This window comes from Convolutriloba macropyga, chromosome 7, assembly GCF_964194025.1.
Source record: "Convolutriloba macropyga chromosome 7, txConMacr16.3, whole genome shotgun sequence".
Classification (NCBI taxonomy): Eukaryota; Metazoa; Xenacoelomorpha; order Acoela; family Convolutidae; genus Convolutriloba; species Convolutriloba macropyga.
In genome coordinates, this window is record NC_134474.1 from 66737969 (window position 1) to 66750371 (window position 12403).

The 12403-nt window shown below is 38.0% G+C and overlaps 1 protein-coding gene and 3 non-coding genes across 4 annotated transcripts in view; 1 reads left to right on the forward strand and 3 right to left on the reverse strand.

Moving 5' to 3' along the window:
* The window catches only part of LOC142343266 (protein unc-45 homolog A-like), a 224714-nt gene that overhangs the window by 208195 nt on the left and 4116 nt on the right, over positions 1 to 12403 (forward strand). The window contains exons 7-11 of the mRNA XM_075395055.1: positions 5955 to 6087; positions 8268 to 8471; positions 9082 to 9509; positions 9907 to 10096; positions 11115 to 11365. Coding sequence (XP_075251170.1) covers positions 5955 to 6087; positions 8268 to 8471; positions 9082 to 9509; positions 9907 to 10096; positions 11115 to 11365 — 1206 coding nt within the window. The remainder of the gene's footprint in view (positions 1 to 5954; positions 6088 to 8267; positions 8472 to 9081; positions 9510 to 9906; positions 10097 to 11114; positions 11366 to 12403) is intronic.
* Positions 1692 to 1763, reverse strand: Trnae-cuc (transfer RNA glutamic acid (anticodon CUC)). Its single transcript has one exon. It is a non-coding gene; the product is annotated as a tRNA-Glu (tRNA).
* On the reverse strand, positions 1970 to 2041 carry Trnae-cuc (transfer RNA glutamic acid (anticodon CUC)). The gene has a single exon. It is a non-coding gene; the product is annotated as a tRNA-Glu (tRNA).
* On the reverse strand, positions 3087 to 3158 carry Trnae-cuc (transfer RNA glutamic acid (anticodon CUC)). Its single transcript has one exon. It is a non-coding gene; the product is annotated as a tRNA-Glu (tRNA).

The following is a 12403-nucleotide window of genomic DNA, read 5'->3' on the forward strand; positions in this document are numbered from 1 at the left end:
GGAAAGACCTTAATATAGGAGCTGAAAGTGTTCCCAGACCAGGTTGAACTTGGGCCTTGTGGTTGAGAGCCACAAATCCCAACCTCTAGACCGTCTGGGACGTATAAAGTGGAGTTGCGAGCCAATCTAATGAAATTCCTGTCTTTTTTTACAAAGCTTCGATGCAAGTTTTCTTTCGGAATTGAACATCTCAAATTTTCCTAAAAAATAACTTCTCAAATTTTGGCTTGTTTCTCTAATGCGAAAAGTGTCTTTGTCTCGACTCAATAACTTTTTAGCAAAGGCCTTAATATAGGAGTTGAAAAGCTTCCCAGACCAGGAGTTGAACCCGGGCCTTATGGAAGAGAGCAACAAATCCTAACCACTAGGCCATCTGGAGGGTGTACATTTGAGTTGGGAGACAATCTAACGAATATTTTCTGTATTTTTTATAAGCTTCAATGGAAGTTTTTTTGGAGTTGAACTGATCTCAAATTTTCTTTAAAAATAATTACTCAAATTTTGGGCTTAGTTTTCCAATGCAAAACGTGTATTCTTTTCGACTCCATGATTTTACAGGAAAGGCCTTGATATATGAGTTGAAAAGGTTCCCAGACCGGGAGTTGAACCTGGACCTTGTTCGTGAGAGCCACAAATCCTAACCGCTAGACCATTTGGGATGTGTTAAGTGGAGATGCGAGCCAATCTAATAATTTCCTGTCTTTTTACTTAGCTTCAATGCAAGTTTTTTTGGGAATTGAACTGATCTCAAGTTATCTTTAAAAATAATTTCTAAAATTATGCCTTGTTTCTCTAATGCGAAAAGTGTCTTCGTCTCGACTCAATAACTTTACAGCAAAGGCATTAATATAGGGGTTGAAAAGCTTCCCAGACCGGGAGTTGAACCCCGGCCTTATGGAAGAGAGCAACAAATCCTAACCACTAGACCATCTGGGAGGTGTACATTAGTTTCGAGCCAATCTAACGAATATTCTGTCTTTTTAAATAATCTTCAATGCAAGTTTTTTCGGAGTTGAATTAATCTCAAACTTTTTCAAAAGTAATTTATTCACAAAATTTTGGCTTATATTACTAATGAGATACTTGTCTTCTTTTTGACTCAATGTTTTTTACAGCAAAATTTTTATTATATGAGTTGAAATTGTTCTCAGACCGGGCCTTCGAACCCTGACCTTGTGGGTGGAAGCCACAAATCCCAACCGCTAGACCATCTGGGGGGTGTAAAGTGGAGTTGCGAGCCAATCTAAGGAGTTTCCTGTCTTTTTTTACTAAGCTTGGATGCAAGTTTTGTTTCGGAATTTAACTGATCTCAAACTTTCTAAAAAATAGAAACTTTGGCTTTTATTACTTTTGAGATACTTGTCTTCGACTCAATAATTTTACAGCAAAGACCTTATTATAGGAGTTGAACAGTTTCCCAGACCGGGACTCGAACACGGGCCTTCTGGGTGGACACGAATCCTAACAACTATCACAAACAATCTGGGAGTTGTAAAGTGGAGCTGCAAGCCAATTAAAGGAGTTTTCTGTCTTTTCTACTCAGCTTCAATGCAAGTTTTTTCGGAATTAAACTGATCTCAAATTTTCTTTTATAACAATCTCATATTTGGCTTAATCTTCTAATGAGAAATTTGTCTTCTTTTGGACTCAATAATTTTACAGCAAAGACCTTATTATAGGAGTTGAAAAGGTTCCCAGATCGGGAGTCGAACCCGGGACTTGTGGGTGAGAGCCACAAATCCTAACCGCTAGACCATCTGGGACGTGTAAAGTGGAGATGCAAGCCAATCTACGAGTTTCCTGTCTTTTTTACTAAGCTTCAATGCATGTTTTTTTGGGAATTGAACTGATCTCAAGTTTTCTTAAAAAATATTTTCTCAAAATTTTGGCTTATTTCTCTCATACGAAAAAGTCTTCTTTTCGACTCAATACTTTTACAGCAAAGGCCTTAATATAGGAGTTGAAAAGCTTCCCAGACCGGGGGTTGAACCCGGGCCTTGTGCGTGAGAGCCACAAATCCTAACCGCTAGACCATCTGGGACATGTAATATTGAGATGCGAATCTAACAGTTTCCTGTCGTTTTTACTAAGCTTCAAAATGCAATTTTTTTTCGGAATTGAACTTATCTCAAATTCTTTTAAAAATTATTTTCTCAAATTTTTGGCCTATTTTTCTAATGCGAAAAGTGTCTTCTTTTCGACTCAATAATTTTATAGGAAAGACCTTAATATAGGAGCTGAAAGTGTTCCCAGACCAGGTTGAACCTGGGCCTTGTGGATTAGAGCCACAAATCCCAACCTTACCTCTATTCCATCTGGGACGTATACAGTGGAGCTGCGAGCCAATCTAACATTTTCCTGTCTTTTTTACTAAGCCTCAATGCAATTTTTTTTGGAATTGAACTAATCTCAAACTTTCTAAAAACTAGTTTATTCAAAAAATTTTGGCGTAAATTACTAATGAGATACTTGTCTTCTTTTTGACTCAATAACTTTAGAGCAAAGACCTTATTATAGGAGTTGAAAAGGTTCAAAGACCCGTAATCCAACCTGGGCCTTGTGGATTAGAGCCACAAATCCTAAACGCTAGACCATCTGGGAGGTATAACTTTGAGTTGCGAGCCAATCAAACGAATTTCCTGTATTTTTTGCTCAGCTTCACTGCAAGTTTTTTTTTAATTGAATTGATCTCAAATTTTCTTAAAAATGGTTTCTCAAATTTTGGGCATAGTTTTCTAATGCAAAACGTGTCTTCTTTTCGACTCAATCATTTTACAGGAAAGCCTTTGCTATAGGAGTTGAAAAGGTTCCCAGACCGGGAGTTGAAGCCGGACCTTGTGCGTGCGAGCCACAAATCCTGGCTGCTAGACCATCTGGGACGTGTAAAGTGGAGATGCGAGCCAATCTAATAGTTTCCTGTCTTTTTACTTAGCTTCCATGCAGATTTTTTTTCGGAATTGAACTGGTCTCAAATTTTGCATAAAATTTTTTTCTCAAATTTTTAGCTTATTTTTCTAATGGTAAAAGTGTCTTCTTTTCAACTCGATAGTTTTACAGGAAAGGCCTTGATATAGGAGTTGAAAAGGTTCCCAGACCGGGAGTTGAACCCGGCCCTTGTGCGTGAGAGCCACAAATCCTAACCGCTAGACCATCTGGGACGTGTTACGTGGAGATGCGAGCCAATCTATTCGTTTCCTGTCTTTTTACTTAGCTTCAATGCAAGTTTTTTTGGGAATTGAACTGATCTCAAATTTTCTTTAAAAATAATTTCTCAAATTTTGGCTTGTTTCTCTAATGCGAAAACTGTCTTCGTCTCGACTCAATAACTTTACAACAAAGGCCTTAATATAGGAGTTGAAAAGCTTCCCAGACCGGGAGTTGAACCCTGGCCTTATGGAAGAGAGCAACAAATCCTAACCACTAGACCATCTGTGAGGTGTACATTAGAGTTGCGAGCCAATCTAACGAATATTCTGTCTTTTTAAATAATCTTCAATGCAAGTTTTTTTCGGAGTTGAAATAATCTCAAACTTTTTCAAAAGTAATTTATTCACAAAATTTTGGCTTATATTACTAATGAGATACTTGTCATCTTTTTGACTCAATGTTTTTTACAGCAAAAATTTTATTACAGGAGTTGAAAATGTTCCCAGACCGGGCCTTCGAACCCTGAACTTGTGGGTGGAAGCCACAAATTCCAACCGCTAGACCATCTGGGGCGTGTAAAGTGGAGTTGCGAGCCAATCTAAGGAGTTTCCTGTCTTTTTTTACTAAGCTTGGATGCAAGTTTTGTTTCGGAATTTAACTGATCTCAAACTTTCTAAAAAATAGAAACTTTGGCTTTTATTACTTTTGAGATACTTGTCTTCGACTCAATAATTTTACAGCAAAGACCTTATTATAGGAGTTGAACAGTTTCCCAGACCGGGACTCGAACACGGGGCTTCTGGGTGGAGACACAATTCCTAACCACTATCACAAACAATCTGGAAGGTGTAAAGTGGAGCTGCAAGCCAGTCTAAGGAGTTTTCTGACTTTTTTACTAAGCTTCAATGCAAGTTTTTTGTCGGAATTAAACTGATCTCAAATTTTCTTATGAAATGTTTTCTCAAAATTTTGGCTTATTTCTCTTATAGGAAAAAGTCTTCTTTTTGACTCAATACTTTTACAGCAAAAGCCTTAATATAGGAGTTGAAAAGGTTCAGAGACCGGGAGTCGAACCCGGGCCTGGTGGTTGGAAACCACAAACTCTAACCTCTATGACATCTGGGACTTCACAACACGAAAGCAGTTAATCATTGTGTTCAGCAAATGTTGTTTACGTTTAAGCTATTCATGAGCCATCACTGTGTTCCTTTTGTTTCCAGGGAAATTCGATAATTTTTGTCATTGGCATCACTTTTTTGGAATTGAACTAATCTCATACCTTTTTTAAAAAATATTCTTCCCAGACTTTTGGCTTATATTACTAATGTCTTCTTTTCGACTTAATAATTTTTACAAGAATGGCCTGAATATAGGAGTTGAAAAGGTTCCCAGACCGGGAGTCGAAACGTGCCATTGGGGGTGAGAGCCTCAAATTTAGTCTCTGGACCATCTAGGAGGCGTGAAGTGGAGTTGCGAGCCAATCTAAGGAGTTTCCTGCCTTTTCTTTTACTAAGCTTCATCGCAAGTTTTTTTTGGAAATCTCAAATTTTCTTTAAAAATAATATCTCAATTGTTTGGCTTTTTTTCCATGAGAAATTTATCTTCTTTTCGACTCGATAGTTTTACAGCAAAGACCTTATTATAGGAGCTGAAAAGTTTCCTGTGTTTTTTAGTAACCTTCAATGAATTTTTTTTTCGGAATTGTACTGATCTTAAAGTTTCTTTAAACAATTGTTGAGAATTTTGGCTCATTTGACTTATAAGATACTTGTTTTCTTTTCGACACAATAAAGTTGCAGGAAAGTCCTTTGCTTAGTATAGGAGTTGGAAAGATTCCCAGAACGGTAGTCAAACCGGGACCTTGTTGGTGAAAGCCAGAAAACCTAACCACTAGACCTTCTGGGACTTTGCAAACTGAAAGCAGTTCAAGATTTTGTTCAGCACCTTTTATGTACGTATGAGGCATTTATGAGCAATCCTTGTGCTCCTGGTGAAAGAGAGATTATGTCCGTCACATTAAGTTTGAGAGAATCTGGTGCAGGCTATTTGAAATACGGACAAATGACGCTTCGTGCTTTAATGCTACGCAAATTCCAAGTAGTTTTCTGAGAAAGGAAAATGATTTCATACAGGAAATGGGTGAACAAGAGTCTTGCGAGCAAATGTGCAAGCAAATCTAAAAGGAATATTCTCATCTTTCTTAGCAAAATTCAAGGAAATTGTTTTTCGGAAGTGAATTGATCTCATGTTTTCTAAATCTAAAAAAGTGTAGAAAATTTTTGCTTATCTGACTAATGAGACACTTATTTTTTACGACACACATTCCGAGTTCATAGTTTTCTGAGATAACTTTTTAAAGGAAACTGATGCCATACAATAAAATGTGATGAAAAATTACTTTTTATTGGAAAATTAAGGAAGTTGGTGCTTGTTGGATAATATTTATTTTCCGTTTTCTAAGGTTATTAATTAAAAGCAATACTCAAAAACGCCATTGAAAAGTAAAAGGTTGTAAAATACCAATTAAAGGCGAGAATTTTTGGCACTGTTTCGTATCGTACCCCCCCCCCCCCCCGGTAGGAATTGGCCGCCCATATTTGGTATTGTCACACATTTATAATGAAATGTAATAACTAGTTGACTAGTACCTCTTCTTAGACTAAATAAATCGTTTTCAGCGCAAAAACCACCTTTAATTTGTTCATGAAAACAAAAATTCTGCTTCATGCGAAATGAAAAAGTCCAGCATACTCTTTTTTATATCACATGTATCCATTTGTGTATAGAGTGTGTTTGTGGTGTTTCAGGCCTCAGTGAAGGCATCAGTGGGCACTTCTCTGTTGCAAGGGGGTGTTGGTGTTCTGCAGGAGTTGTTCAAGTCAGAGGACTCGGAGGTCAGAGCCAAGGCCCTTGTCGGACTTTGCAAGACCGGATCAGCAGGTATATTCTCTCCATTTGAACGTAATGTCATCTCGGATCTTTTCCGGGTCTTTCCCATTATAGCCCCCCCCCCATGAAATTGTAGCCCCCCTTTATGGTATAATTACCATGATTGGGGGGGGGCTATAGGTTATCTGACCACTAAGCTTGGGGGGGGGGGCTATAATGGGAAAGACCCTCTTTTCCTTCCGTGTCCGAGCACGTGTCATTACATAGCAAATCGTTATGTAATAATATGACACGTGGTCTCGGGGTGCGTAAATAATATGTATCCTCTAAGCTTTGGGGGGGGGGGGGGCAAACGGAGAAGATCCCTAAAGTCATTTAGTTAGAAGCGCACCGTTCTTAGTGTGTTTCCGGCGGGTAATTAACCATACTTCAGAGGTTGAATACGAACAGTAAATTTTCGATTGCTTTTTTATAGCTGCAAAGCTATAAGCTGAGTGGAGCTATATTGCGGTGTTAGTGAAATTTTAAAGAATTTGAATTGTATTGGGGCGTCTTTTTTAATAGCTGCGAAGCTGTAAGCTGAGCGTAGCTATATTGCGATGCTCTTGGTTTTTTTACAATTCAAAGAATTTGAATTGTATTGAGGTGCTGTCTTTTTCTTAAGATCTGTTCACACATTTTCATGATTTTTGAAGTCAAATTGGAGTAGTGATTTTGGTCACGCCGAAACAGGAAATGGCGCGAAAAAGCAAGTGGTTTTGCGGCGTGAAAATTTTTCGCTCTGAATTTAAAGTAGTAGAAGCTCGAATGAGATCTTAATTGGCTACTCGCCGATGAAGCAGGCTACAATTAAGGTGTGCACCTGTCTATCGTTTGTTTGCTGTTCGTCCGACTTTATTCGGCTGATGATTTTGGTCACGCAGAAACAGGAAGTGGAGCGAAAAAGAGAGTGGTTTTGATGCGTGAAACTTTTTCGCTCTAATTTTATAGTTGAGTGAGAAAACCGGTGTTTGAACAGAAATTTGCTTTCTCGCTAGTGGTTTTTTGTTCACATCCTGCATTTTGACAATAATTTTTACTGTTTTTCGATTATCTGTTTTTTTTCTAAATGGTTTTCCCAATCCATTCATAGTCCCTTCTAGGTCTATTTTTTTTCGGTTAGTCAATAAAAATTCTTTGAATGACTTGTCCTTCTATATTTTTGTCGTCTGACGCTTTTTTGTTTTACGTTTTTTCAGAGCAGAGCCGAAAGTCAATTTTTCTGAATGACTTCTTTCTCTCACTAACGGCGTTTGCGCGCGTTATGTTATTTCTGACTCTCTTTAGCCAAAGTTTGTAGGTCATTTGCGTGATTAGGTTTTGATCATACGTGACTTACGTCACTCAATGAAATGACTTTTGCACTTTTAAACTTATTTTTAATTTGAGTTAGTTTAAGACCTCAAGGAACTCATATGTGTAAAAAAGGTCCCTAATAAAAAGGTTTGTTGGGGACTTAATTTTAACAAGCTTTATTAATTTATCGCTGAATGTTTTTTACATGGCTTTTTGAGCAGTGCCGAAAACTTTTTCAAATTTTATATGTATCTGTTTATATCTAAGTTATACGGCGCGCAAGTATATTTTGCAGCTATTCAGGCAATTTTCCTGCTATGTTTTTTTGAAGAATTGTCTTGCTGCCAATTTGTCTTGCTGCCAATTTTTTTTGAATAACAACTTGAAAATTTTGGTCTCGATTAACTATTACTTTGATTTTTTTAATACCAAAATACAGCATCTTTTCAATCAACTCATAGTTGTAGTCAAGTTTGTCAGTAATTTTAACAACTGCCACTTTCGAGAAGCGATTTGTCACCCATGATCCAAGAATTCTACTTTAAAAAGTTGCTTGTTCGTTTGTTATGTGGGGAGAACAGCTGATGTCGGAACTTCATCATTTGTAACGCCTAAAGTGTAATGAGACAATATTATTACTAATTCAGTTAAAAAACATTTAGTTTTGATCCATAAAATAACATAAGTAAACTCTTCCGTTTGTCCCCCCAAGCTTAGTGGGTACATATGATTTGTACCCTCCAGACGCACGTGCCATATTTTTATACTATAATTTTGCTACGTGCTCTGCAACGGGGGGGGGGGGGGGGGGGGGTGCATAACGTACTTCGGTGGCAACCGGAAAAACGCAAAGAGTTTCTAAATTCACAATTTCTGGTTTGTTTCTACTACGTTAGGTGGTAGTGACAAGTCCTCGAAGGTATTGGACAATGAGAGTATGTTTGGACTGGCTGAGGAATGCCGGATGTTGATGCAGAAGGGGGAGGAGGATCCCTTCCTGGTCAGGTGTGGTGTGGATGGAATCGCATTCCTCTCTCTAGACGCAGATGTCAAGGAGGATCTCGTTGCCGACACTGAGGCACTCGCTGGGCTCTACAAAGGTTTGATATCTTCTTAAAAACTTACCCAGCAGCAGTTGTATGGTAAATAAATTGACTTAGAGCTCTCTTTTTCAAAGAGGAGATAATGATTCATGCTTGTTACTGTGAACAGTTGATCAAAGACTTAGATTCGATCGGAAGCAAAAAAAACTTCTCTATAACGTCTGTTTAAAAGATCTTTGCATGTTTCCATTGAATGTTTTCAGAAAAACATTAATTCTTCCTTTACTTTTTTTTGTATGACCACTCTCAATCAGGAAAGTGTGAAAGGCTGTGAAGAAAAAATAATAATTTCTCTCAAATAAAGTTTGAAGCAATTATTGTGAACGTGTCTTTTTTTCATCAAAATTTGTCGTTGATGTCCACGACTCTCACCCGGGAGGTCGCGGATTCGAACCCCTCCCTAGTCAGAAGTTTTTGCTTCATAAAAGTTTCTCTAGCCTATGCGCCCTTCTAAATTGTTTGCCTCGCCAGTCTTTCGAAAACAAATCGTCCGACATTAGTCGGTTTATGTTTATGAATCATATAATTTGTCTCGTTTCCACAGTTGGTCCCCAAATCGGTTTTAAGCTCACGCTATGACTGTCACGTTATTTTTGCTTCTTTTCAGTTGCTAAATTGGACGACCAGTCAATTCTCCACTCAGTTGCCAACATCCTGGTCAATTTGACCAACGCTTTCGACAAACCAGAACGCAACCCGGAGCTAGAGAAGCTGGCCCAGTTCGCCAAGTACCACATACCAGAGCAGCACCCTTTTGACGGGGAAGACTATGTCAAAGAACGCGTGAACACATTGGTGTCAACAGGTGTAATTGAGGCGATGATTAACGCCCATAAAAGTGAAAGTGATGCAACTAAAGAATCCTTCTCAAGGGTCTTCTTCGCGATTACGAAAGAGATTGAGCATAGAGGAAAAGTGGTTCAACAGGGAGGTGTGAAATGTCTGATTGAGTTGTCGAAGTCGGGTTCTAAACTAGGGCAGTTGTTTGCAGCACACGCATTGGCCAGGGTTGGAATATCCCTCAATCCTGACCAGGTAAGTTGACAAATTTGGGACAAAGTTTAGAGGTAATTTATGAGAAGATACAATGAGTCGTAAAAAGCGTCGATATAATTCCTTCAACGATCGTCAATCTTGAATTGATAAAAATCCATCCATATACACTTCATTTTTATTATTGATGGAAATCTATCAATTTGGTCTGAAAATAAGTAATTTTTTGGGATCTATACAGCGTCAATACAAGATCTCTGGTGATAGATTTCAATACATTGATTCATTCTTTCTCCGTGATTTTCTTCTCAACGTACGAATCGGCCGTACTTATCGTGCATTCGCCGAGTGATGTGAAGGTGAAGAAAGTGAAATGATAATTGCGTGTCAATAAATAACTCACTAAGATTAATTTCCATTTTTTTTGCTCTGCCATTAGGCGTTCCCTGGCCAGCGTATCTACGAGTTAATCCGACCTCTCGTGAAGTTGCTTCATGTTGACTGCAGTGCCCTCCAGAACTTCGAGTCCCTTCTCGCCCTGACTAACATCACACATGCCTCCCCCTCTGTTGTGGACAGACTCATCAAGGACAAAGACGTCGAGAAAATAGAACAGTACATGTACGAAGGTACGTCATTGCCGCTCATTCATTTTTTAATTGCTCTTGAACGAAGTTCATAGCAATTATTGTAAACGTGTGTCTTTTTTATGCAAAATTTTTGCTTAACAGTTTTGACTTTTCGATTCTTCATTCTTAGCCACAAATTTTTTTTTACAAAGTTTTTACTCACACTCTAGTTGTTTACAGAATATATTATACCAGTATATGCAAGAAGGTATTAACTCAAGTGTAACTTGTATTTTTTTAGGTATCAATGTTGACCGCAATTTTCTCTTTGACAGCAATAAGAGTAAATTATTTTTATAACCAGCTGTTTTAAGTTTAGAATTCAAAAAATACGGTATTTACGTCATTTTTTTTAAAAAAAACAAGGTTATAGGTTCCGTGTTCCGCTGAACATTAAATAACTTTTTAGGTAGCTCTTGTTTCTTTTTATCTACCGAAAATCTAATTTAATAATCTGATTATTGCCAGGAGCGTCCAAATAACCAGAAAAAAAACAGAAATATTTAAGACTAAAATAATATTACTGATAACATTTAATAATAATAATAATTCAATAATAATATTTACATTCCATTGTTTTTTAAATGAAGGTTCGGTGTTCTGCTGAACATAGGAAACGTTTCTCTTTCAAGGAAAAGTATCTTAAATAATCATTATTTATTACCAGGAGCGTCCAAAAAACTTTTAAAAAAGAAAGAGAATAATCCCAGATTAAAACATATTTAATTAAAACACTCACGTGCACATTTTAAAATGCCGAAAGTCTGCAGTGCCAAAAGTTAAAATGCCAGAAGTTGCTACTTAGCCAGGAGTTGACTTCCGTTGTTTTTCGTCATTTTAAAACGTGCGCGTTTCGTGTTTTAAGCATAGTTAAGTGACTCTGCAGAAGTCACTTCGAAATTCTGATTGAATATCTCGAACCGCTTCGCGGTTCTCGATGAACGCCAGAAGTTCTCAGTGACTTCAAGCAGGATCACGTGACCATTACTGATTTCATCAGTGTGAAAATTACGTTCAGAGCACGAGATGTTAAGACGAGGAGCAGTGGAGTGTGTTGTAAACATGGTACATCACAGTCAGGATATGAGAGACAAGTTTGCCAAGGGAGACAATGAAAGGGTCAAATTGTGGACACTCTACTGCGGGGAGCACGAGGAGGACCCACAGCTCGCTTCTGCTGCTGCCGGAGGTCTGGCAATCCTATCTGAGGGCAACTCAGAAGTCTGCAATAAAATCACAAATGTCAAAAGCTGGATCACAATACTAAAGGTACAACTCATAGTATGCTGTCAAATAGCGCCCGCAGGATGCCTTCTGTTTCGCCGACACCTCCCCCCCCCCAATATTTTGAGCGGACTTTGGCATAGTCGCGTATTATTGCTTGAGACACTCACCTAGCAATTTTTGAAAAGCCGACAATTTTAAAATCTAGTACTCCAAAGATATGGCATTACAAAACTGCGTACGTCGAGTTTCAAGATCAGCTTAATGATACTGATGATGGTTATGCTTTTTAAATTTGAAAAATGCGTTCTTTGCAGTTAGTACCCTTGCTAAGATAGTTTTCAGCATCTTTTTGTACCATTTGCGGTTTGGTTCTCTTCCGAGACAGAGAGGCAAGTTGTTCCACAGAGAGCCGCCGCTGTACACAAAAAGCATGTCTCTGTTACTTGTGCTCTGGAGCTTTAGTGTGGAACAATTGAGGTCGTGTTGGACTGGCAGAAGCTGAATTGAGTTGAAAAATATCCTGATAATTGGGGGCATTTTAATTTTGTTTATCAAACAGCCCGCTTTGAACTGGATTTGTTGTTTACCTGGCAACTAATGAAACTCTTCCTTCAAGCTAGCCAATTGTTTGTCAAGTTTGAGGTTTGCTCATAACGAATTGAGTAGTAAACATTTTTATGAAGCGGTAATTTAGATAGTTTGCTATTGGTTTTTTTTTGGTTTCAATTTCTACACGTTGTCAATGACTTGAATGTTCGCGCGATTGCCTCAACTATCAGTAAAACTGTACTTTTTTCCGTTTTAAAAAGCAGCAATAGCGAGATATTTGTCCATTGGCTAATGATTTTTCAGTCACACATGACTTACCGCACTCTCAAAATGACTTCTTACAGTTTATGATTAATTCAATTACTTTTATTTGAGAGGTTAAGGTCAAAAGGGAATGTTATTTTACGTTTTCCAGTTTTGTTTAATCGCTTTTCTCGAGACTACAGGCCTACAGAATTGTCGAAGTGTTTTTCTGGAAATTTTGCAGCCATATATTGTCTAAAAAATAGTCCATTATTTTTTGCAGTATGT